This window comes from Mastomys coucha, unplaced genomic scaffold, assembly GCF_008632895.1.
Source record: "Mastomys coucha isolate ucsf_1 unplaced genomic scaffold, UCSF_Mcou_1 pScaffold20, whole genome shotgun sequence".
NCBI lineage: Eukaryota > Metazoa > Chordata > Mammalia > Rodentia > Muridae > Mastomys > Mastomys coucha.
Window position 1 is genome coordinate 24,892,890 of NW_022196903.1, and position 25,678 is coordinate 24,918,567.

Genomic DNA, 25,678 nt, shown 5'->3' on the forward strand with positions numbered 1-25,678 from the left:
GAATGTTCAATGTACATTGTGACTATTGTCACCTACAGTATTACTATGGAGTCAATAGTATCACATAGACTGAACGTTTTTGTAACTTCTTAGCTCAGTAGTCAGCTATGGAGTGCCCTCATGTAAGGGTCAGTGGGACAGATACCTCAATTCTGACCACGTTAATAGTAACTTGCATATATTTCATTAAGATATTTATCTACCCACCACTATCTTTTAGACTTTTCAAGTACCAGATATGTGAAACTAAAGTTGGCCTATACCAGGATCACTAAAAGATGCAAGAAAAAGAACTCTACTAGTTCAGAAAAATGAATAGAGCCCCTCCCAACCATAGTTTACTCCCTCAGTTACGAAAGAGTCTTAAGGTTGTACAAAAACATATGAGAGTGACAAGGACAGCAGAGCGAGGGTTATGGTTAGATTTTACAGTGAGGAGCTGGGACCTGGGCTGTCATCTAAACTTGCTAAGTAGTACAAGCTCATTGGTACCTGCAGACAGTGCCAAATTGCAATTGGGTCAAGGGCAATTGTTCTCTCAGTAGAGATGAGAGCAAGAGAGATGAAAACTGCTCCAGAAAAACCTGCAGTAGAAGCCTGGCATGGTGGCACACATCTGTAATCCCAGCATTCAGGAGGCTAAGGAGGTGAATTGAGTGTTCTAGGCTATTCTTTCTTATATAACAAACTTGAGGTCAGATTGTGCTACATAAGAACTTATCTCACAAAACAAGAAAGAAAAGAAGGGGCAGCGGAGTGGGCAGGCACTTGGACTAAGAGCATCCACATGAAAAAGGTATTAATATTTAATCTTCTATAGTTCTGAGATGGTTACTTGCTGTATCTGTCCCTTTACATGTTGCTAGGACCAAATACCTGACAAAAGCAGCATAGGCATAATCAAATCGTGACAGGAGGTCATGGCAGCAGGATTGGAGGCTGGAGGCTGCATTGCATCCACAGTCAGAAAGCAAAGATGGATGCTCATGAAAGAGATGCACATGATGCTTTCTCCTTTTCTTTGGTCCAGGACTCCTGTCCATCAAGTGGTACCTGTGCTGAGGGACCTCCTACATCAGTAAACCTAATCTAGAAACTCCCTCAAAGACATGTCCAAAGGTTTGGTACCATAGTGGTTCTAAGTCCCCTCAAGATGTCAGTCAGAATTCACCATCACACAGGCATCAGGGAGTCCTGCCAACTCTTCCCTGCCAACTCTTCCTTGTGTATTGCTGACTAAGATTCCACTTGAGGAAGAAGAAAAATTTCCCCGAAGCTCCAAAGGAGCTTCGCTAGGATTTTCATATTGTAGAGTATATAGTGTTTCAGCTCTCCTAGGGCTGTGGAGCTAGAAGAACCAAAGAGAAGTTCAGAGAGTTGCCATGACTCCTAAATAGCACCAGATAGCTTACCATCACCCCCAGTCCTTCCTTGAGTCAAGTATTCTTTTGTCCTTTATCCTTGAGGAAAATCCTGAGATAACAGGAAAATCACTGCCTAACTAGAGTCTGTCCATGCCTGCAGCCTGGTTGTCATTTGCAGAGCAGCAGTGTGAAGGAAGTTTCCAGACCACCACAGCTATGTGTAGTTAAAAAGAGAGGGATGAGGAAAAGCTTCAGAAATGTGGTCAAAGGAAAGGAGGCCTAGAAATTGATCCTTTGGTTCTCCTTGCTGTGTTAGCCATTGTAAAACCACTCTGCTATCCAAGACTTGTGAGTGTGGTGGTCCCCACCAGAAAGTAGGAAGTTTTACACATATTTGGAGAGACCGTGTATCTCAAAATCGACTGGATTTTAGTTGAAACTCTTTTTTTCTTGACCAAGATTCCCAGAAAAAGTAATCTCATTTTACCCTAAGAGAAACTAGAACTCATTCCTACACATTCTTTCCAGAAACAGCAAGGATCAGTTTCATAGGGACAAGATACAAAGGTAGAACGTTTCTACTCCAAATCATCCCAGAAAGCTCATTGTCTATATAGTCAACATCAGCAGATTTCACAGCCTCTCTACACCATTGTCCATTACTCTCCCTATTGAATCAGTGTAGATTGCCACTCTGATACTGCTAAATGCATTACTTAGGGTATATTCCTAAAACAGTAAGGTAAACCAATGTTTCCATTAAGTCAGAACTGTCACTTTCTAAATTATACTGTTTTCTTATTTGTATCTTTTCTTTTTTTCCATATCTATTCACAGTATAGAAGTGTATATTGCTTTTTTGTTTACAGGCCACTGTGTACTCCACATCTTTCTTTTGTACCACTCCCAAGAAAGAGAGATTAAAAAGGGAGGCTGCACAACTCCCATATACCCAAAGCTTGTTAGACAGACAAAATTCAGACTGTATTGCTTTCCCTCAAAAATGAAAGAACTTTAAACCAAAAGCACAACTAAGAATAATCTTTTCTAAGTGAATGGCTTGGCTTTGTTTTTGTTTCCCTCAGACTTAAAAGGACAACAGATATGATGTTTGGTGGAAAGCAGGTGGTGGTCTGTGGCTATGGAGAGGTAACTTTCAACCTTTTACTTGTTGGATGTTTAAATGCATTTTGATTAAAATGTTGCAGAGTTTTCTGTATAGACAGAAGTATATCACTCACCATGTTAGATGGTAACATGTAACTTCAGAGGGCCATGAATTCAGTGCCTTTCTTTTCCCTTTGTATTTTTTCTCAAGTTGATTTTCTGACTTGTTCCAGCACCGCTGTTTGTGATGTTCTTTTAGCTTGTGTTTTGATTATAAATCGTGAATGTGGGTGTTCTCATGTATATGAATGTGCTAAGCAGGGGCCAGGGATTTGTTTATGAACTGCATTTATTTGTTTTTCTTAGTTTTCCACAAGCATGAATCTATTCAGCAAACTTACTTTGAGGGGAAGAAAGAGGGTACCCTTGCAAAGCTTCCAGAAGCTTCGAGAAATGTGCTTTCACTGACTCTCCTCATTGTGTGTGTTCTTTGCCTGCTCAGGTGGGAAAGGGGTGCTGTGCTGCTCTGAAAGCCATGGGTTCCATTGTGTATGTAACTGAAATTGACCCCATCTGTGCCCTGCAAGCCTGGTAAGCATGACAGGATGCCTGCTCCTCCTCTCCATGGCTGGCTACAGTGCCACCATGGATCTGCCATGCCATGTCTTACACCCACACGCCCAAAGCTGCTAAGAGAACTCTAAGCTTCTATCTTGCAAAAGTCAAGGAATTCTGCTCTGAGAGAAGTGGGGATTTAGAATTCCTGTTGAAATAGTAACAGGGAATGCTTTGGTTTGAGGGACAAATATCCCATTAATGTCTCTCTTCATATGTAATACCCACTCCTTTGGAAATAATGATCAAAAAGAAAAGGTGGGCCAAAAAAATGGTTTACTAGGCTAAGTGGGTGCTGTGCAAGACCTAATTTCAGTCTCTTGACTTCACAAAGTTGTACTCTGACTGCCACAGGTGTACCTTGGTCTGTGCTTACCTTTACACATATATCCTACATGCATGCACATACATATGCACATACACACACATCCTATCTTTTTTTTAAGGTTCAGACCTATAATCTTAGGATTCCTGAGTCTGAGGCAAATAGATTGTGACTTCCAGGCCTTGGTTACAGAGTCTACAAGCTGGCCTGCAGACCGAGATCCTGCCAGGAGGAGAGACTGGGTGCAGTTTAGTGATAGAGCATGTGCTTAGCTTGGACATGGGTTCGGTCTTCAGCAGGAAGGAAGAGAGGTAGGGAATGCAATAGACTGTGTGAGAGACCTTCTGATACAATACACTTCGATGTGACTCTAACTGTGAGAAAATATTAGATTAATCCAAACTAAGAGTGAAATCTGCTCACTCCTATGTGATGAATATATGGAAAGTGTTTGTGGTGTTCTTATAATCCTTAAGGCTCAAATCTAAACTTAAAAATTTTAAGTTTCTTTTTTCTCTCCCAAATGTGGATCCTGGCAGGGCACTGCTTTAATCCCAGCATTTGGGAGGCAGAGACAAAAGGATCTCTGAGTTCAAGACAAGCCTGGTCTACAGAGTGAGTTCTAGGCCAACCAGGGCTACATAGTCAGACCCTGTCTAAAAAATAATAGTTAAATAAAACAAATGAAATATAGATATCATCCTTACCTCAAAGTATTATGAGAATCAAGTCACAGAATGGACCCTCACTAAGTGTAACTGTTACTAAGATTATTTCCATCATCCACAGAGTGGGAAACACGATGGCCACTAGAAGCTACTATAGTCCAAGTTTCTGTAGTATATAGCTATATTTTTCATTTTCAGTGCAGTGGTTACCACTAAGCCTCTGAAAGGACACTGAGCTAGAATAAGGTTGGAATAAGGCCTGTTCCCTCTGTCCTGCCACTCACAGAGCCTAACCCTAAGCTGCCAAAGCAGAGTTCCCCAGTCCAGTCACTGGCTTTCTCTAGTTGGCTTCAGTACACAGGGAGCATCACCTTTCTGGTACTGTCTTCAGTATAGAAACCAGAACACAACACTGATGACAGTGCATTCACATTGTCTCATGGCCAAGAACCAGTAACTTAACGTATATGTTGTGTATGCTATACAAGCTATGTGCTGAGGGTAAATGAGAGAGTAGGTGGAGGAGCCAAGGCTCTGCTTTGAAAAGAACACAGACAACCCCTGCGCTGTGTCGGAAGCACTGTAAACAGCATGTGGTACTGTAAAGACACGGGAGAACTGTCTTAGCAGAAGACTGAGGCTCTGTAGACAGCAATGTCAGCAAGGCTATATTAAAACTTGTTCAGGGTTTTGGGTTTCTGTTTTTTGGGTTTGGTTTTGTTTTTTTGGTTATTTTTTCCTCTCAGCTCCTATGCAAGGAGCAAGAGCATAGTCTCCAAACAAATGATAGCATAGCATATTTCAGTAGCTCACAGACTAGATAAATTTGGGGAATAGTAATATCTGAGGTTAGAATCAAATGTCAGTGTAGTCATTTATCAGTATAAGAATTTAGGTCTTATCCTGGAGTATTTTAAACATGTAAATAAAATGTTCCAAGTTGCACTTAGGGAAATCACTCTGCAAAATGATTTGAGAGATGTAATCTAGAGACAATGAGATTGGGTCATGCATTGCTGACCAGACCTTAGCAAAGCTAGCATGTATGGATAAAGGGGGGCAGAACTAGGCACTGTGGCCCACAAACAAATCTATAATCCCAGCACCTTAAGAGAATTACCTCAAATTTAAGGCTAGCCTGGTCTACAAAGTAAGTTCTGACTCTGTCTCAAAGCCACTGAAACAGTTCTGTGGGGCCATGAATTCAAGAAACTTAAGGAATTAAGAAAAAGTATTAAAAAGATTTGGTTACAGCTTCAATTAGAAAGAAAGAGTTACTTGGCTCATACAGTTAACAGTAATGCTGTTGCCCAGGGTAGAAAATATAGAAGAAAAGTAGATGAGAGTATGGAGAGGATAATGAGTTTATTTTCAAATATGTTTGGGATCCTTCTGGGGAATCCTTGAGATATCTGAAGGGGTAGTTAATCCTTTACTATGATGACAGGCATGTAACTTAAAGATAGAAACTATACCTGAAGTGTGTAGATTGATGGTAAAGCTCTGCCTTGTTTGCTGGATGCCTGGGTTCTAATCCCAGCACTGGGGTGGGGGGATGTACCCCATGTGAGTGGTGATTTACAGTCAAAGGCAGAATAAACATGGATACTGAAAGAACCCTACAAAGTTCACTACTTAAATGGGGGAAATGCCTTAGAATTTAGCCAAGTGGGGTACAAGGTCCTGGCTTCAATCCCCAGCACTATATGAAAGTGGGGAATTAGGCTTTAAGGAAGGCAAGTTATTGGAGAGATGGCTCAGTGGTTAAGAGCACTGGCTGCTCTTCCAGAGGTCTTGAGTTCCCAGCAACCATATGGTGGCTCACAACCATCTGTAATGGAATCTGATGCCCTCCTCTGGTGTGTCTGAAGACATCCACAGTGTACTTATATAAATAAAATAAATAAATCTAAAAAAAGAAGAAGAAGAAGAGGGCAAGTTATGCTTAATGTGGCAGAGAAATCAAATACTATAAGGCACTGAGGAAAAAAAAACTGTTTTTTTTTTTTTTCAGAAGCTAATCAATGATCTTAGAAGAACAGATTCAGTGAGAATAGATCCAATGGCCATGTGTCACTTTTTAGCAATTTCATTTGGGAATGTCATGGGAGACCTTGCTTGGCTCCCTATTATTAGGAAGATATAGTTCCGTAGATGCAAAGGGAGCTTTTACATTTCTCCCATATAAACTAGGGAAATGATTTGGGTTTTTGATTGAAGAGTATGTAGTGACACGTGCCTGTAATCCCAGCACTTGAGGAAAAGGCTAGAAGATCCTGAGTTTGAGGCCAGCCTGGACTATACAGTGACACTATCTTAAAAACCAAACAAAATAAACAGACTGGAAGCATTCCAGTTGTTGAGGAAGTGACACTGTAACTGCCTGAAGAGCTCTGCACAGGCTTGTAAGGGAAGACGCTCCATCGGCTGGCTGAGTTAATTGTCCTGCTTTATTTCTACAGTATGGATGGATTTCGACTAGTGAAGCTAAATGAAGTCATCCGACAGGTCGACATTGTTATTACTTGTACAGGTATGGTTGTGGTGTATCCAGTGGGGTGGCATGTGAGAATGCTTTCATGGTGCAAATGAGGGATGATTAAAAATATTCTGGCGCATGCCTTTAATCCCAGCACTTGGGAGGCAGAGGCAGTTGGATTTCTGAGTTCAAGGCCAGCCTGGTCTACAGAGTGAGTTCCAGGACAGCCAGGGATACACAGAGAAACCTTGTCTCAAAAAAAAAAAAAAAAAATTCTGGATAAAGCCAAACTACCAAAGTGAGAGATAAGGGTTGAGAAGTAGGAATGGCTCATTTGGTAAAATACTTACCTTAATAAACATGTTTTGATTCCAAGAACCCATATAAAAAGGTCAGGCATAGGTGACCAGAGAGTTAGCTCAGTGGTTAAGAACACTTGTTGCTCTTGCAAAGGACCCAGGTTCTATTCCTAGTACCCACATGGTAGCTCACAACCATCTATAACTCCAGTTCCAGGTAATCTGACACCCTCTTATAACTGTGGGAATCAGACATATAGGCAGTATACATGCATCAGGCAGGCAAAACACATGAAATAAACTTTTTAAGCCGGGCAGTGGTGGCGCACGCCTTTAATCCCAGCACTTGGGAGGCAGAAGCAGGCGGATTTCTGAGTTCGAGGCCAACCTGGTCTACAGAGTGAGTTCCAAGACAGCCAGGGTTACACAGAGAAACCCTGTCTCAAAAAAGAAACCAAAAAAAAAAAAAAAAAGCCAGGTGGTTTGCACTTAAAATTTCAGCACTGTGGAGTCTGAAGCACACAGAGAGGCACACATGCATGCACCAGAAATAGTAGACAAAAAATAAAGTCTATTTCTTTCACATTTTCCTGATTAGAGCACTGCCAAACTAATTTTCAGAGCAATAGAATTGTTGTACAGTTGTACCAGCAGTGCTTGAGGGTTCTAGGTTTCCTACATCCTCAACAACACTTTTATTATTGTGTTTTTTTATTAATTGCCATACCAGTGAACATAAAGTAGTATATGATTTATACGGGTAGTGATATTCTTTCTTGTGCTTTGGCCATTGATATCTTCTCTAGAGAAACATCCTTTCAGATGTTTCAGATCCTGTGTTCATTTTTTTTAAATTAGATTATTTGTCTTTATTGTGAGTTGTAAGAGTTCCCAATACATTTCTAATAGGCATCCCATTTCAGTGTTTGATTTAGAAAGATTTTGTTTCATTCACTAAGTTGTCTTTTAAACATTTCCTTAGTGGGGTCACTTACAGCAAGGACTTGTATGTTTATTAATGTAGTGCAGCCTTTGTTTTTCTTGTTGTTTATGTTTAAAGTGCTGCATTGCTGTAGATTGCTGCAGAACCTGAGGCCACAAGGATTCACTTTCATGTTCCTCTAACATTTCTGTTAAAAACTAAGAGTTTTTCTAGTTTTTGCTCTTAAGAATATGATCCATAGAGAATTGGTTTTTATAAATTTAACTATATAAATTATATATAATTATATAATAATGGACTTTATAACTATATAAATTATAACTATAACTTTATAACTATATAAATTATGTATAATTTATATAATAATAATACTATATTATTATATAATATATATTGTGTGTGTTTATATATTATATGAGGTAGGGGTCTAACTTCATTCCTTTTCATGTGTTTATCTCTTCTGTTTTTAAGGGAACAAGAATGTGGTAACCAGAGAGCACTTGGACCGTATGAAGAATAGCTGCATCGTTTGTAACATGGGACATTCCAACACCGAGATTGATGTGGTAAGATCCTCACTGACCATTGCTGGGACCTGTCTTGTTTTTCCTTCATTCTCTCCTCCCCAAGTAACAAACTGGAAGAAGGCGGCACGGGCATCAGCTAGTCTGAACATGAGTCATGAGTATTCTAAACTAGTCCATGTCTGTTCACTTTCCAGATGTATAGTATGTGCTTAGGGGTAAAATAAAGCATTTTCTTCGCAACCATTTCAAATGATTTGTCTCCTTACAGCCAGGCTTGTTACCTACTCAGACTGTGAAACATTTTTTTTCCATTTAAGAATTGGTAGCCGGATAAACTCGGGATGAATCAGAGTAAAGTCATTATTATGGGGATGTTTAGCTTTACAAAAAGACAAGTAGGCTGGCCCATGGAAACACTCAAAGGAGAGGGATCCGTGGGCTAAGGTGAGTACTTTGTCTTCTAATGGCTGTGTCTATCAACCACTGCAGTTTTTTGTTTTCTCTCCCTTTTTCACTGGCCTAGGTCTCCCCTTAGCATATCTTTCAAATCACAGTAAGCAGGTTATAGGTACCACCTTCAATCCAGAGCCACTGTGTAACAGCACATATTCCTAAACCCGGGAAGTCTATAGCTGTAGTTCTATCATCTGATTATATCCAACCAAACCTCTAATAAGTTATCCAAGTAGCAGTTAATAGAGGTGTATTTATTTCTTTCAGACTTACCAAAGTATGTCTCAGTATGACTTTGACTCCGGCTTTAAGTTTTTATGGCATGTTATGGCACATCTGTCTTTCTCTGTGGGTAAGGAGCTCAACATAGCAGGCTTTCAGCTCACTGAGGGCTGCTGTGATTGAGCTTCAGCACTTAAGTAAGGACCAGCTGATACTGAGAGCCACTGGATAACAGTTTATGTGCTTTCTCTTTTTAACCCCATTATTCTAGTCTTTTGTTATTAGAAATATTTGACTGGGGATATAGCTCCATGTTCAGAGTGTTTGGCTCCCACACGAAGCTCCAGGTTTAATCCCCACACCACAGCACCAGAATGAAGGAAGAAAATAGCTAGCGAGATAACCCCCCAAAACCTATGGCTAGTCTGGGGGTCTGAGTGCCATGGCGTCGTTGCTCTGTCTTGTTGCTGTGGTTTGCTTACAGTTACTAATGGAGTTGATAGTTTGTTCCTTGGCAGGGGTGGGGGATCCTCTTATATTTCAGTTATGTACCATGAGTGAAGGGGCACCTTTACTACATGGTCAAAGAGAAATCGGGAAGACTTTCTCTCAAAAACCACAGGAAGCTCTAAATACCAGATGCAGTTATCTAACTTGTACACCTTTACTTTTACTCACTCCATGCCCTTGACTACCCTGGGAGAGTTATTCTTGACTTTAAACTGGGAAGCGTAGACACTAAAGTACACTGGTAAGTCATACAACTGATTCAAAATGAAATTTAAGCACAAAATTCTTCATGTATTTGAGCCAGTGTATGTGGTTGTGCTCCCCTTTAATTCCAGTGTTTACGAGGCAGAGGCATGTGGGTCTCTGAGTTTGAGGCTCACATGGTCTACAGAGTGAGTTTCGGGACAACCAGAGCTACACAGAGAAACCCTGTTTCAGAAAAACAAGACAAAACAATTTAGGTGTATTGACTTCAAGGCCCTTTAGATGGACTAGACATGAGTAAGTCCTCAGAATAATAAAAGTCATAAGACCATTTACCTTCAATCACAAATAGTATTGTATGGTTGCTGTATGCCTGCTGGATGCTTGGAGTCAGTGAACATAACAAATTCCTACCCTCATAGAGCTTATGCTTCAGTGAGAAGAAAAACTAAACATAATAATAAGTAAAATTCTTAAGAGGAGAGAGAAGTACAGAATGGCAGAGAGGATGGAGAACTAGGTTGTTACTTAAGTAGTAGATCAAACTGTGAGCCCAGTGTCAAAAGGATTAGTCATGTGGATGTCTTGGCAAGGAGCATCATAAGCAGCATCAGTAGCTGGTCCACATGGCCTGCAAAAGGAACCCTGCTGTGAGGTGTGGAAAGGAGGCTAGTATCGATGGCCCAGGGAGCACAAGGCAGGGAAGGGGAAGAGGTCTAAGGTAACAGGCCAGACCTGTTAGGGCCTAACAGCCCATGCTAAGAAACAGTTATATTCTGAGAGAAACAGGGAGCCATTGTAGGGGTTCTAATCTGGCTTAGGTTTAATATGATGGCTTTTACTTTAAAGGAACTAGGCTTGGTTCTGCCATTATTGCTAGGTAGACCCTCATATTTGCTGTATCAGGAGCTAAGAGCCATCTCTTTTTTTTCTTTGAATTCTTCATGGCATAAGGTATGGTCCAGAAAAGATGATGCTCAGAGGGCTTTTGAAAGTTAAATTAATGTGTGATGGTACTGTCATAGAGCATATAAAACAAAATTTAAAGTAGATTGCTGAGAATTCAAGGCCAGCCAGGGCTGCATAAATAAGATCCTAACTCAAAAAACAAAAAACAAACAAACAAAAAACCAGCAAACTCAGCCAATAATTAGAACCAGGATGTTCATTCATTATTTAGCAAGTATATGCTGAATATTTGGCCTGCTCTGTACCAAGTTTTAATTAGATGAAGTAAAAGCATAGAGCAACATCTTCTGCTCATGGAGTTTATATTCTTGTGTGGGAAATGGATAATAAATAAGTCAACAGTTACTGTCTGTGTTATATTGAATGAAAGGGCAAGAAGGGGGTGTTGAGACTCTTCTAATTGAAATGGTCAAGAAAGGTATTTTGTGGATAGAATGTTGGGGTGGGGAAGGCTGAATGAAAGAAAAAGCAAGACATGTGAATACCATGTATTCAGAGAAAATGGTCAAGCGGGAATGCCGCTCAGAGGTAGAGCACTTGTCTGGGATGAGTGCACACAGGCCTGGGTTCAACCACACCACTGCAAAGAGGAAACAAACAGGACAGGGTGGAGAGTGCTGAAGGTGCTGCGGTACAGCCAGCAAGATGGCTCAGCAGGTGTAGGCACTTGCGACCAAGCCTGAAGACCTGAGTTGAATCCCCGGAACCCACAGGAAGAAGAGAAGCAATTCTTGTACATACATGATCCTCTGACCTCCATACACATACCATGTAAGTGCCAACATATACACAAAGATAAATAAATAGATCAGTAAATACATAAATGTAAATTGTTTAAAGATAAAGTCTGGCGACAGTAACAGACAGGAGTGAGGACAGAGGGGGCAGCTCAAGGAGGCGATGAGTAAGGCGGAGCGTTGTGGGCCATAGTAGCTAGAGTTTAAATAGAAAAGAGGCTACTGGGAAATTTTGAACCAATAAGTAACAATATTTTTTATAATCCTGTCTGGCTTTTGTGTAAAGAAAGCTCTCTGGGCTTGAGTAGGTGTGGGAACAGCAGGAACCTCTTGAGAGGGTGAAGGTGCTGGCTTGGTTCAGTGGGTAGACAGTAGAGTTGATAAGACTGTTGTAACCAGTGGGATTTGCTAAACCAGTTAGGTGTAAACTGTGAAGAGAGGAGTGAGATTTTCTGTAAATCACCTAATGTTACTGTGTAGGAAAATTATTTGGTAAATACTCATCCAGATAGATAATTGATTATTTGTAACCAAAACTTAGAGAAATTCTCTATAAATCAAATTAGTGTTACTATATAATATTTATCCAGATAGATTTGTATTGTTTTATATTTGAGCCAGGTTCTCACTCTGTAGAGAGTCAGAGATCCACCTGCTGACTAGCCAGATAGTTTTGTGATCAGAATTTAGAATAGATCTTAGTACTTGGGGGTTGAGGTAGGAGGATGGGGTTGAAGGCTGCTTGGGCTACCTAGAGAGCTCCAGGCTCATGGGCTGGGAGTGCAGTAAGAGCCCCTGAGTGTGGCTCCCCTCTCCCAAAAATTACTTAGATTTTTCTTTTCCTCTTTTGGGTAGGATTTTTTGGTTTTACCTAACTTTGAGCTATTGCTTGCTATATATTTCACGAAAGAATAGGTCATGAAAAATGTTAGCCACTTAGAAAGCTGTACTTTTTTTTTTCCTGAAAAATGGAAAAAAAATGAATTGGATGAACACTGGAGAACCACTGTAGGCTACTCAGTGACCAGCTCTTTCTTTCACATGGCCAGCTCTTTCTTTCACATATCTCCTGTCTCATGTTGAAGGCCTGTGTGATTGTCAGCTTCATAGTTCAAGTGATCAAGCATTATATACACTTGCTTTCAGGGGCTTTCTCTAATGAAAGAATTATTTAACTAAATCTTGCTATTGATTCTGTTTTAAAGGACTGGAACCACAGCTGTGCTCCTTGCAGGGTAGGGGTGGGGGGAGAGGGATATTGTGCACTGTTCTGAATCATGTAAGATCAGTATGTGTAGGCATAATACATTTACAGGAGATGGGCCTACAGTTGGAGCCAGCATCTGCATAAATAACCCTTTTCCTGGTAGAGTGGTTAGTGCAAATCTATAGCAAAGCCAATTTAGTGCTCTCCCCACCCCTACTGCCCTTTTTAAAGTGGTAGTTCTAGACATTGAACCTCAAAGCACATGTTTACCAATGACCTCCCCCAGCCCCAGTTAGTTGATTTTAAAGAGCTAGTCTTGTCATAGGGTAGGAAAAGCTCTTAGGGAGCACGATTGCCAGATAGACATCTTCACAGTGAGGACATTGACCCTCCCTGGAGAGTGATGAAGATAAGTTAACCGAGTCTTTTTTTAAACCTCCTTTTAAATGACCATCAAGGGTTTTTGCCCTTATTGAAGCCCTTCCTGGGCCTTTTGCTATACCGCCTCTTCTCGGCACTGTTTTCTTACGTTCCAAACAGTTGTCCCTTCCTTGATTCTACCATGTTCTTCCAAGAAGCACTTCCTAAGATGGAGGACTTACCATGACAACAATATCATGTTGTCAGGTCTTTGCTCCCAGTCACCAGGATTGTTTTTCCTCTGGAAGATTAATGACATGAAACAATAAAATTCTGGACTACTTAGTGTCTCATCTCAATATAAAATGCATGTGTTACCATGGAGCTGTATGCTTTGGCCAGAAGGTGATCATTTCTATATGATATTTTCAAAGGCTGAAGGATATATTTTGTATTTTTCCTTAACTTCTTCAGTTGTCCACTTGCTTCAATCAGTTTAACTCTGTTCACGTCCTTTACATATAATTTTTAATCTGTGGTGCTGGGGATCCGATCCAGGATTTTACACATGCTGGGCAAGAATACCACTAAGCCACACATCAAACCTCTGTCATTATCATCGTTATCATTATTGCTATGTCATCCTCCTCTTCTTTATCTTCTTGTTCTTTTTTTTTTTTTTTAAATAAACCCAGTGGAGTTGATTTACTTGGTCATTCCCTGCCCATCTATACTATACATCCATACTTGCTAGTATGAGTAATGTTAGAATGACCATTCTTCATTTGTTTTTGCTTTTGTTTATTAAGATACAGTATAGCCTAGGCTGGCCTTGAACCTTTGATTCTCCTTCACCTCCCAAGTGCTGGAATTAAGGGCTTGCACCACTACACCTGGTTTATATTAAAATTCCCAGGCACTTTAATTCTTGACTTGAATAAATATTTATTATAGGAGTCTAAAAATTAAACTAACTGATAAAAATTAGTTATCTTTAACATTTTGGTAGTTATTGCCAAATAGCTCTTTAGAATGATTGAATCAATTTATGAAACTTATGCCTCAAATTTTGCATTTCCAATATATCTAATAAAGAAATGATGATCCAGAGCATGACCCTCCCTGGAGAGTGGTGGAGATAAGTTAACCAAGTCTGCAGTTCTGAATACACTAAAATATAATTATATGTCTTTTTGCACTATTCAATTGTTATTTCCTTGAGAGAGAGAGAGAGAGAGAGAGAGAGAGAGAGAGAGAGAGAGAGAGAGAGAGAGAGATTTTCTAACCATTAATTGAGCACTCCTTTGTATGTCTAGAGAGAATTTGGAAATTTAAAAATGAAAAGATACTGTCTCTGCAGAAATGGCTCACACTCTTCTCTCAGTATTTGTCCTTTATTACAGTGCCTAGAATTACTATGTAACTAAAATGTCTCTTGTCTGAGGTCTAATATTTGGTAGTATATTTTTACCAGTATTTTCAGTTTTACCAGATGAATAAAATGGGGTAGTTTTGGAATATGGACTCACTTTCTGTTTCAGCCATTGCTAATTGAAGAAGGAAGTAGTTGTCCTAAGTCTACACAGCCTATGACTGTCATTTCATTGCTGCTGATAATGAACTTCCCATCTTTTCTTTTGTTCTTTGAATATACAATACACAGAAGTGGAAAGAGGGTGAGCCATTGGGCGCTTTACTCTACCACTTGCATCCTCTGAAAGCTACCTCACATTTGCACCTAGGGCACAGAGCTTCTGTAGGGTAAACGAGCCTTTTGAACAGATGCAAACTGGGATGTTGGGCCATGAGGGCAGACCCATGGTCCCCAGCATGCTGTTTAGGACATTCAGCTTTCTCCAGCTAATCCACTTGGCTCTGATCTTCTGTCTCTCTCTTCAGCACTTATGTATTCCATTTGCACCGTATTAATCTGCACTTATTTGCATGTTGCTTTGTATTTTCTTCTCACATATGTATTGTTTTGTGTCCCCAACTAAAATGTGAGCTTTTTGAAGGCAGAAACCATGCCTTAGGTTTCTTTTGTATTTCCCATAGCACCTTTTACTGTGCTCAGCAGAGAGTGGGCGTACAGTATATGTTGTGGAATGACCTCCTGAGTGATCCCTCCCTGGCTGGGCCTAAGATTAAATTCCCTGAAATGGAACAGTCTTAACCAACCCAGGACAGGTATTCTCCATCTGGCATGTTGGTTGCTTCTTTCAACTTGCTATTTAAAATGGCTCCCTTCAACTTCTTTCTGTTCCCAATGTGGAGGACTTGCCACAGCTAATGATGTTCTCACTGTGTGTATTCCAGGCCAGCCTGCGGACACCAGAACTGACATGGGAGAGAGTAAGATCCCAAGTTGACCATGTGATATGGCCTGATGGCAAGAGGATAGTGCTGCTGGCAGAGGTAAGACTGAGGCTGACAAGGAGCTACTCCACTGACAGGAGAGATTGCCATTTTCTGCTCCCCTCCCCCGCATGTTCCCTGATCCTTTCAACTCTGTCTCTGAAACACAAGTTTAACTATTTTACCAGTGATTTTACTTGTAATTGTGAAAGGTCTTTTCATTCAGCAATTAAGAACCTATTCTGGTTCCTTACTTTCAACCATTATCCTGTCTCCATGTCACTCTGCAGGTTGAGTCAGCTGATGACTATTACTGTGGAAGGAGTTAGCAGATAGAGTCAGTGCAGCTCACAGAAAGAGAATGTCTTTTGTGGGGTCTAATCAGTAAGCAAAGTAGGTATTCCTGGCTGTAACTCAGGCTGTCTTTGGTAAGCTTTGGGAAAGTCGTGTCTTTGCTGCTCGTGTCTCTATTTTAGTGTCTTTGAACTGATGAACCGAACCAGCTGTGTAGTAGGTACCCAGCTTATTGTGCTAATGCTGCGTGATGGATCGTTCCCCAGCCTGTGCATCTAGCTCACACATACTCCTTTTTTTTTCCCCAGTGCTAGGAACTGAACTCAAGTCCTCACACATGTACACATGCTAGGCAGAAGTTCCACCACTAAGCTAGATTTTTCCAGTTCTTTTTCGGGGTAAGGTGGGATGGTGGGGGGTATCATGTACATGTTACCTCTTGTGCTTGTAGAGTCAGGGGACAGCTTGCAAGAGTCAGTTCTCTCCACCATGTGGGTCTCAGGGATCAAAATCTGCTCCTCAGGTTGTCAGGCAAGCAGATCTGTTTACCTGCTGAGCCACCTCACTGGCCCGCACACTGGGTCTTGATTTTCATGCCTTGTAGCCTTTATGTCATTCCTACCATTTTCCTATCCTGGGATTCCTGGGTCCTGGGGGTGCTTCTTGTTTTTCCCATGAAGCACCTTCTCTTTTCCTTCTCTTTTAAGGAAAGGCCCCAAGTAACAAGGGGATAAAAAGGCTTTTCCTAGGTTTCAGTTCCTTTGCTTTTGTTTCTTATTATCAAAGAAACCAAGTATAAAAATATAAACATCATTTCCTTATGTAGGGACACGTACTGCCAACTTTATATGTTCTTACTGTTCTTTTATCTTTTGTCCTCATTTAGCTGACATCCTTAAATGCTTTTGGGCATGTCTGGGAAGGCATGTGTATAGATAGGCGAACAACAGGTTGTTAAATGTTTATTAATAGCCTTGACGTCAGCCCCCTGTCTGGCAACATTTCTAAACTGCCCAGAGAGGTCCCTCTTAGCAATTTTGGTGATAAAAGCTAGCACTAAAGGTGTTTGGGGTTATATAGCTGAGCAAAAAAACAGTAGTCAGGCTTCCTAGGAAGCAAAGCAAGAAAGGACAGCATGGGGCAGGATTTAGCTCTCTTATTGTCTTTATTGTCCACTCAGAATTGAAGGCTGCCTGCCTTTGGAGCAGAGAGACAAACTGAGAAGCATAGAAATTGACACAGCTTCCTGAATCCATAGTTAATCTCCCTCCTATCCTGGAGAGATTGCTCCTTACCTTGAATCGCTCCTTTCCTAAGATGGTCAAAAGAATGCCAACCCTCAGAAGAAGGGTATTTTGCTACAGAGATTGGGGAAATTGAGAGAAATACAAGCCTTTGCACAATCATCAGTGTCCTATGACTGCCTTTGTTCCTTTTTATATAGTCCTAGAAATTTAGAACATTTATCAAATTTTCAGTGCTTTCTTTTGGATATTTCCAAAGAAGACATGCAAATGGCCTGCAGACAAAGGGGGAAATGTTCAGCATCACTAGTCATCAGGAGAATGGAAATTAAGCCACACTGAGGTATTACCTCATCCCAGTAAGGATGACCATTATCAAAGAGATAAAAGATAAATTATGAACCGGGCAGTGGTGGCGCACGCTTTTAATCCCAGCACTTGGGAGGCAGAGGCGGGCGGATTTCTGAGTTTGACGCCAGCCTGGTCTACAGAGTGAGTTCCAAGATAGCCAGAGCTATACAGAGAAACCCTGTCTCAAAAAACCAAAAAAAAAAAAAAAAAAAAAAGATGAATTATGAAAAACAGGATGAGCTTAAAAACTTAACAACAGAACTATTGTGTGTTCCTGTAATCCTCTTGTCACACATTACAAGAAAACAAATCAGCCTGTCAGACACATGCACTCCTTATTCACATCAGCCCCCAAGGGAGTGGGACTGACTGACGGACATGTGGTATATCCAGTGGATACTGTTTTTACCATAAAGGAAACTCCTGTCATTTGTTAGTGTGATGTAATGTTAAGTGAAGTCAGCCAGGCATAGACAAGTAATGCATATTCTCAATCCCATATAATCTATAAACATTAGTTATGGGCTAGAAGTGGTGGTACATGTCTGTAGTCCTGGCACTCAGGCAATGGAGGCAGGAGAATTAGGAGTTCAAGATCAGCTTTGGCTACCTAGTAAGTTTGAAGACAGCTAGGGGTACATAATAAGACTATCACCACCAAAAGAAAAGGTTAAATCTAACATGATTTATAATATCAAGTAAATATAAGTCAACAAGAGAATGCCCACATAAGCAGACTACCACTGTTCAGTGGATTTATGAGCCTTGTGTCCAATACATTGATCTCATAGAAGTGAGAAGAATAAATATTGATAAGCCGGGCATTAATCTCAACAGTTTAGGAGGCTGAAGCAGGAGAATTGAGAGTTAAAGGCCAGCTTGCAGTTACATAATGAGTCTATCTCAAACACAAACACACACACACACACACACACACACAATTGCTGGGAGCTTGGAATTTTGAGCAATTGGGGTTCGGCAGAGGCTGATCAGTGGATGTTGAGTTTTAGGTAGCTAGGAATGTAAATAGTTCTGGCATACTGTCAGTATACTGTGACTATAGGTAACAGTTATGTACTAGACATTTTGAGAACCTAGAAGAAAGGATTTAAAGATGTTAAGTATTTGAGGAAATAATATATGTACTCTTGTATTGAAACATTATATGGTATCCTATAAGTAGTATAATTTTTGCTTTGATATATCAGTTAAAAATACATTTTTGGATAAAAATCTTAAAACATTTAAAATATGGTGGCTCATGACTTTGATCCCAGCACTTGAGAGGCAGAGGCAGAAGGATCTCTGTGAGTTTGAGGCCAACCTGGTCTACAAAGCAAGTTCTAGGACAGCCAAAGCTATACAGAGAGAGACCCTATCTCAGAAAGGGTTGGGGGGGGGAGGAGAGGGAGGGAGGGAGAGAAGGAGGGAGGGAGGGAGGGAGGAAAAAGGAAATAAAATTAATTAAAAAGAATGTTAATTAATTCTTTTTCGAGCTCCTGCTTTTTCTAGCAATCTCAATTGGGAAGGAATTTGAAGTTGGCTGTCATTCTTCTGTCACTCCTCAGAGGCCACCAAGGGTCCTAATGCCCTGTTCTTTCACTTTTGATAACCAGGGCCGTCTACTGAACCTAAGCTGCTCCACAGTGCCTACATTTGTGCTCTCAATCACTGCTACCACTCAGGTAAGCTCTGCAGTGGGACAAGAGAGGGCTGAAGAGGGTCCTCAGAGAAGCCAGGTTTCGCAGCTTTGAAAGGCATATCAGCATTCATATTTCTGCTTTTTAGGCTCTCGCCTTGATAGAACTTTACAATGCACCTGAGGGTCGCTATAAGCAAGATGTATACCTGCTACCCAAGAAAATGGGTAAGTTGTTTTTTCTTCCCCATTCTTAGCAAATTAGTTCACTGTCATAAGCTTAGAGGCATTGACTTCCTGTGGGGTGGGCAGGGAGGGGAGGGAAAAAAAACATCTCTTTACCATATAAATTAGGAGCTGGGACTCTAGACTCTATTCCAGGGTGGTCTGTGTAGTTTTCATACAGGTTTGTCTAGGGAGGGTCTTACATTTTGCTGTGATTTGCAATACCTACCTGAGAGTTATTTTGTTAGGGCCTGTTGCACTGCATCACATTGTATGCCTTGAGACTGGGAATCACAGTGTAGTCAAGGCTGGCATGGAACTCGCTCCTGTTTCCAGTCTGGGATTACAGCATGGACCATCATGCTACCAACTGAGTTTTAAAGATTTCCTCTTTTAAGGCATCATGTGTGTAAAAATCTCAAAGGAAGGCTGGAGAGATGGCTCAGTGGTTAAGAGCACTGACTGCTCTTCCGAAGGTCCTGAGTTCAAATCCCAGCAACCACATGGTGGCTCACAACCATTTGTAATGTGATCTGATGCCCTCTTCTGGTGTGTCTGAAGACAGCTACAGCGTTCTTACATATAATAAATAAATAAATCTTTAAAAAAAAAAATCTCAAAGGAAGGAGAAAGTATTTACCCCCCCCCCCAAAAAGAAGATCTCTGACCTTGTGATATCTGGTTTGTTCCAGTTCTAAGGTGCTAAATAGCCTTGTAAAGGGATATAGGTTCCTGTTAGAGTTAATTATGTGGGTGATTGGTATAATAGAAACACTAAACTGTCTTAAATTTTTAAAGAGCCTGTCTCAGTCACCTAGGTGATACATTGTGTTTATAAACTCAGAAAATAAATCAATTCTGGTTTTGCTGTTATAAGTTGCTATATTGTCACTTTAATACAGTTTGGATGGGTCTAGTATGGTGGTACAGGTTTTTAATCCCAGTACTCAGGAAGCAGAGGCATGTGGATTTCTGTGAGTTCAAGGCCAGCCTAGTCTACATAGTACATTTCAAGACAGCCAGGGTTACATAAAGAAACCATGTCTCCTCATCTGATCTCAGAAGCTAAGCAGGGTCGGGCCTGGTTAGTACTTGGATGGGAGACCACCTGGGAATACCGGGTGCTGTAGGCTTAAAAAAAAAAATGAATAAAACAGTCTATAGTCTCTTAGTGGGTATAATGACACTATAAATACAATATATTCAAAAGATGTAAAATTACTAAAGCAAAGCATACATTTCTAGATCCTCTCCCAATTCCCATGGGTGTTAATTTCTCTAGAACATATATATACATATATCTATACTACACTGTACTAGAAAACTGTATATATATAGTTTTCTAGTACAGTGTAGTATAGATATAAAGGCAAAACCAAAGGTTGAGTTTCCCATCTTTTTTTTTTTAAAGATTTATTTATTTATTATATGTAAGTACACTGTAGCTGTCTTCAGACGCACCAGACAAGGGCGTCAGATCTCATTATGGGTGGTTGTAAGCCACCATGTGGTTGCTGGGATTTGAACTCATGACCTTCCAAAGAGCAGTCGGTGCTCTTCCCTGCTGAGCCATCTCTCCAGCCCCGAGTTTCCCATTTTTAAGTCCCATGCTGTCCCATCATTTCCTCCTTTTCTGGGGAAAAGGCTTCAGGGTGGAAAGAGTTACTGGAAGTCAAGTCACTGGAACTGAAGCTAAAAGTATCATTCCTTAGAGTTGAGGACCTAAGAGCAAAAGTCAACCATTTTCCATCACCTCCAAGAACTAGAACATGTCTCCCAATTATTTAAGGCCTAGCTTGAGGAGAACAGCCAGATAGGAAGCATGAATGCTTATCCCATCTGTGGTCCTTCTAGATGAGTACGTGGCAAGCCTGCACCTGCCCACCTTTGATGCCCACCTGACAGAGCTGACGGATGAACAAGCCAAGTATCTGGGACTCAACAAGAATGGGCCCTTCAAGCCGAACTACTACAGGTGCATTGGGCTCCCCAGAAATCAGAAGGCTGGGTAGTGAAGAGCTTCCCAGAGTACAGCTGATCACCAGCTGATCATCTTTTACCACATACCATTACATGAACTCAGGAAAATAACACATTTCCTCCATGTCTCCCACCTCAGAATACTCTGAGATCTTCTTTAAGCATTGGTGCACTCTACCGCCCCTTCCTGACCCATAAATACTAGCCTTTTAAAATTACATTTTTGTTATTTATCTTGTGATTGTGTATGGAGGTGGAGGTGGGTGCATGCTCACGGTGCATGTGCCCTGGTTGCATGTGTGGAGGTCAGAGGATAACCTGTGGGAGTAAGGTTCTTTCTCCCATGTGGGTCGTGAGGGGATTGGCAGGTTTGGTGCAGGTGCTTCTCTGCACTGAGCCTTCTCTGTGGCCCACGGCCTTTTTTCACTGGTATGAAAAAGAGCCACAGATATCTATGCTTACCAAGTACACTAGAAAAGCCCTTGTCTCTCTGTTACACCTTTAGGCAGGCTCCTTATGTTCCAGCCCCACCAGCAGATAACATCAGTTTCAACTTTCTTTTTCCCTCCAGGTATTAAGTTCCTGTAATGGAAGCCAGAAGACATGTTAAGGAATAGAACCAAACCTTTTCTCCACTACTATCCAAGGAAGAACCCAGCAAGCTGCTTCTCCAATCAGAGCTGCCCGCCGTGCTCATCCTATGTGTTAGGTTATTTATTTATTAAAATCTAGAATCCTGTGCCTGTAGCCTTGGCCCAGAGTGTGGTTACTACTCCTGGGGCCATGAGAGCCACAGAGGACAGGCTGAGGAAGGAAAGAAATGGGCTAACCATTCCTTGTGCATCACTCCCATTATTGCCCATTAATGGAATCCTCAGCGATGGCCATTTTTCTTTCCAGGCTCAGGAGTTAGTTCAGGGATGCCAGACTCCTTGTTACTTAGGGTTTTCTGGATTAAATTTCAGCAGCTGCCTTTCTCAAAGCTTTGGTCCTTTCCCAGGTGAGGCCTTTTGGAAGCCACTGAATTAACAAGGCTTGAATTCTCAGCCTTGATAGTTACTGTCACTGCCTTCCTTAGAAAAAGGCTGGTGAGACAGGAATGGTAAGGTCTTGTAAGCTACACCAAGAACTCAGCTGTACCTGTGTCCGTGCCTACTGGGATCTCTTCTCTTACCCAGGACTCTTTTCTTCTCCTTGAATACTATATACATTTCAGTGCTTTCTGGTTCCAAGAGGGTTGTGATTCCATGATCTTAACAGCTCTGGTGTTGGCCAGGCATTTGTTTTACTTTCTAACCCTACTAAACTCTGCTCAGGAAGTAGCCAGCCAGCTCCACTGGGACCCATAGTTCTGCTTCCTTCCCATTGAACTGGACTGTTTCCTAGGAAGCCCCCTAGACTGGCACTGTCAGAGAAGGAGAGCTCCATGTGGATAGTGCTTCTGTTGTTTCCTGAAATGGCCTCTGGAACTGAGTTGGCAAAGACATTTGCTAGAGATTTGGGAGCTTGAGACTTTAGACTGGGGCACAGCTTGATATCCTAAGGAAGCACGTCTGTCTGTTTTCCAGGAAAGACTTTGCAGCCTGGCTGTAGAACATAGGAGACTTTGTAAAGTGTGCCCAGATGATGAAACCTAGTTTGAGGGTTAGCTCAGTGGTAAGCGCTTGCCTGGCATGGAGAAGGCCCTGTGCTCAGTCACTGGGAACTAGGGAAAGGGATGGGGCACTAGTTTGAACCTCATCAGACATTCATCCCTTTGGCTGTTGGCCTCGGTGAAAGTGAAATCTGCAATCTGATAGCTTATCTTTCTTTGCTGCTGCTATACCGTTATGATCTGGCCCCTTCTATTTAAGGATTCTGTTTCAGAGAGTTTCTTAAGTAACTCCACCATTATAAAATAGTAATGTAAACAGTGTGGAGTTTCTCATTCTACCCAAGAGTTGGATATTCTTTGGAGATGGACTGAGTGGTTTCGAGGTTTCCACTGGGACCAGTTGGTTTCTAGAATTAAAACCTGAAGTGACCCTAGGAATCTTGAGTTGAATGAGTCCCTCTCATGGCCCTCCCCATTGAGAAGTCTCCTGTTTGTTTCCCATGTATCTCTTACATTGATCTGCTTCAGAGTCTCAAGACCAAGGTCATTCAAACAGAGAATACCCAGAATCACTAAAACTTTCATCTAGATGGTCTCCCCTGGCTCCACCATCTCCACCCTTCCTTGGTCTTTGTGTGTGCCCCGGAAGCTAGTCTGGAAGTGTCCTTATTTTCTAAGATAGGGAAACAGAACTTGAGTAGGTGGCTGTTTGCCTTATGAAATGGTATACATTCTGGCTCACCCCAGAAGATGGACTCTTCACAGGGCATCATCTGTGGCTGTATTCTGTTGTGTAAGGAAGATCCTAAACACTGAAGATTTTACTGAGATAGTCAATTCTGTTTGCCTCATTCTGATTTCAGTATTAGTAGGATGCATCACTCGCCCACTATCATCTCTGTTTTGGTTTTTTGTTATTGTTGTTGGGGTTTGTGGTTGTTTTGAGATAGTCTCACTCTGTAACCAAGATTGGACTGAAAGTCATGGCAGTCCTCTTGCCTTGGCCTCCTGAGGCCATGTGCTACCATGCCTGGCCTCTTAATTGGATCTCTTTAGCAAAAGGTTCATTTCTCCATGCCTCATCTTATGTCCAGAGCTGATTCCATTAGGCAGGTATCTGGCTTGGGCTCCAAGTCATAACCTGGTGATTTTCTGCAAAGCCTTGCACTCTACAGAGCTCCCTATGGCTGGTACTTATATAGTACACCCTGCCACACCATAGGGAAGAGATCTGATCCAAATAAAAAACGAGCCACATGGGTTTCTAAGTAACTTGCACCTGGCTGCCCATAGTGAGGTATCTGCCTGTGAGTTGCAGATGGCGTCTATTCCCTTCTCTCTGGAGACTTCTTGTCATCAACCATTAAGAAAGTAGCCAGAAATAGGGATGTAAGTCAGTGATAGGACACTTGATTAGCATGTGCCAGGCCCTGGGGTGAATCATCAGTACAGCAGGCTTATGGAGAGTTGGGAAGAGAGAAAGAAAGAAAGAAAGAAAGAAAGAAAGAAAGAAAGAAAGAAAGAAAGAAAGAAAGAAAGAAAGAAAGAAAGGGCTCCTCTCTAGATTATGCCCTGATGTTGGAACCAAATCATTGTTCCCTCTAACCTTGGAATAAGAGCAAAATTCTTATTCCAACTCTTCCTCTTACAAGCACCCTAGCTACCAGGAGACAAGGAAACGAAGGCTGATTGTCTCTGGTTATGTGGCCCTGGGCAGAGGGAAAATATACCATTTATCTACAATGAATTTGCTACTTCAAGGTCTTCTTGCTGTCTTAGTGGAAATATTGTTTCCTTTTACTTGTTAAACAAAAATGCCTCTACTCTGCCTTCCCTCTACCCTCCTCCCTCCTCATGTCTCCCTCCTGGGAGATCAAGGTTCCCCATGGCCACACACTCCTGCAAAGCTTTTCTTGCTGCTTAGTGTTTCTCTGAACAGATCTGAGATTGCTGCTCCTGTGGTTTCCTCAGAAGTAACTTTTGTCATGGTTTTAAAAAAATCAGAATGTATTGCTGCATTAAGCTTTTTTAATAAAGGAAAATTATGGAAAGAAAATAGGTAACACCAGCAAATTATATATTGACATTGACAAGTCTAAACATATATATACATATATATGTAAAACACATACATATCTATATAAATAATCATCTAGTTCTTACTGTCATCTTACTGAAAGGAACAAAGCCTCTAAGGATCACCAGTTCTGAGAAGCTCTTGGAAATCTATATGTCTAAAGTGATTGTATTAGATCAGCAATAATGACTATGTAATCTCAAAAAATAAAGAATTCTTAAAACTCATCTGTGTCCTGAGAATTCCACTTGCTTCTGTGAACTATGAATTCAGAGATGAGAGGTATGTGGGCAAAAAATAACAAGGCTACTTGCTATAGGATGAAGATGTGAAAAGCTGATGCAGTTACCAGCAGGTGTGTTGGAGTGACCATCACCCTGAGAGTCTTGTTTTACACTGAGACACTGCTAAGAAGTACCTTGTCCCTCTCCCAACACTCCTCCTTGACCCTCACCTGGCTATGTGTATAAGGAGCACACCTCTGAACCACAACCTTGGGGAGGTAAAGACTGTGAGACTAAGATAAACAAACAAAAACAAAGACCTAAAGCATGGATCTAGGTCACCCAATTCCGGTGTGTTGCCTGGAGTCTGACTGTATCCAGCCATAGGAAAGAAGGAGGGAGGAAGGAAGGAAGGAAGGAAAAGAAAAGGGTCAGGTAGAGGTTTATCTTTTAAATCAGGAACTAGAATATGAATCCGGTTGCCTGTGCGGTCTCAGCCTTTGGTAGGGTAGCCATTAGGGGTAATTTGGGTACTGTGTAATCCTTTATCAATGTTAAAGTTATATTAGCCTGACCGGGCAGTGGTGGCGCACACCTTTAATCCCAGCACTTGGGAGGCAGAGGCAGGTGGATTTCTGAGTTCGAGGCCAGCCTGGTCTACAGAGTGAGTTCCAGGACAGCCAGGGCTACACAGAGAAACCCTGTC

General features: G+C 41.4%; 1 protein-coding gene across 11 annotated transcripts in view; it reads left to right on the top strand.

Annotated features, from left to right (window-relative positions):
* Positions 1-24,975, top strand: part of Ahcyl2 (adenosylhomocysteinase like 2) — a 153,605-nt gene extending 128,630 nt beyond the window's left edge. For 10 of the 11 annotated variants that reach the window (XM_031381384.1, XM_031381382.1, XM_031381383.1 and 7 more), the window contains 9 exons: positions 2,450-2,513; positions 2,974-3,062; positions 6,542-6,612; positions 8,272-8,366; positions 15,306-15,404; positions 18,850-18,918; positions 19,022-19,100; positions 20,952-21,072; positions 21,649-24,975. In XM_031381384.1, coding sequence (XP_031237244.1) covers positions 2,450-2,513; positions 2,974-3,062; positions 6,542-6,612; positions 8,272-8,366; positions 15,306-15,404; positions 18,850-18,918; positions 19,022-19,100; positions 20,952-21,072; positions 21,649-21,655 — 694 coding nt within the window. In that variant the 3' untranslated portion in view covers positions 21,656-24,975. Of the gene's footprint in view, positions 1-2,449; positions 2,514-2,973; positions 3,063-6,541; positions 6,613-8,271; positions 8,367-15,305; positions 15,405-15,634; positions 17,045-18,849; positions 18,919-19,021; positions 19,101-20,951; positions 21,073-21,648 lie in introns of those variants that run through there. The other variant, XM_031381385.1, reaches the window with a different exon arrangement.
* Positions 24,976-25,678: the final 703 nt, after the last annotated feature.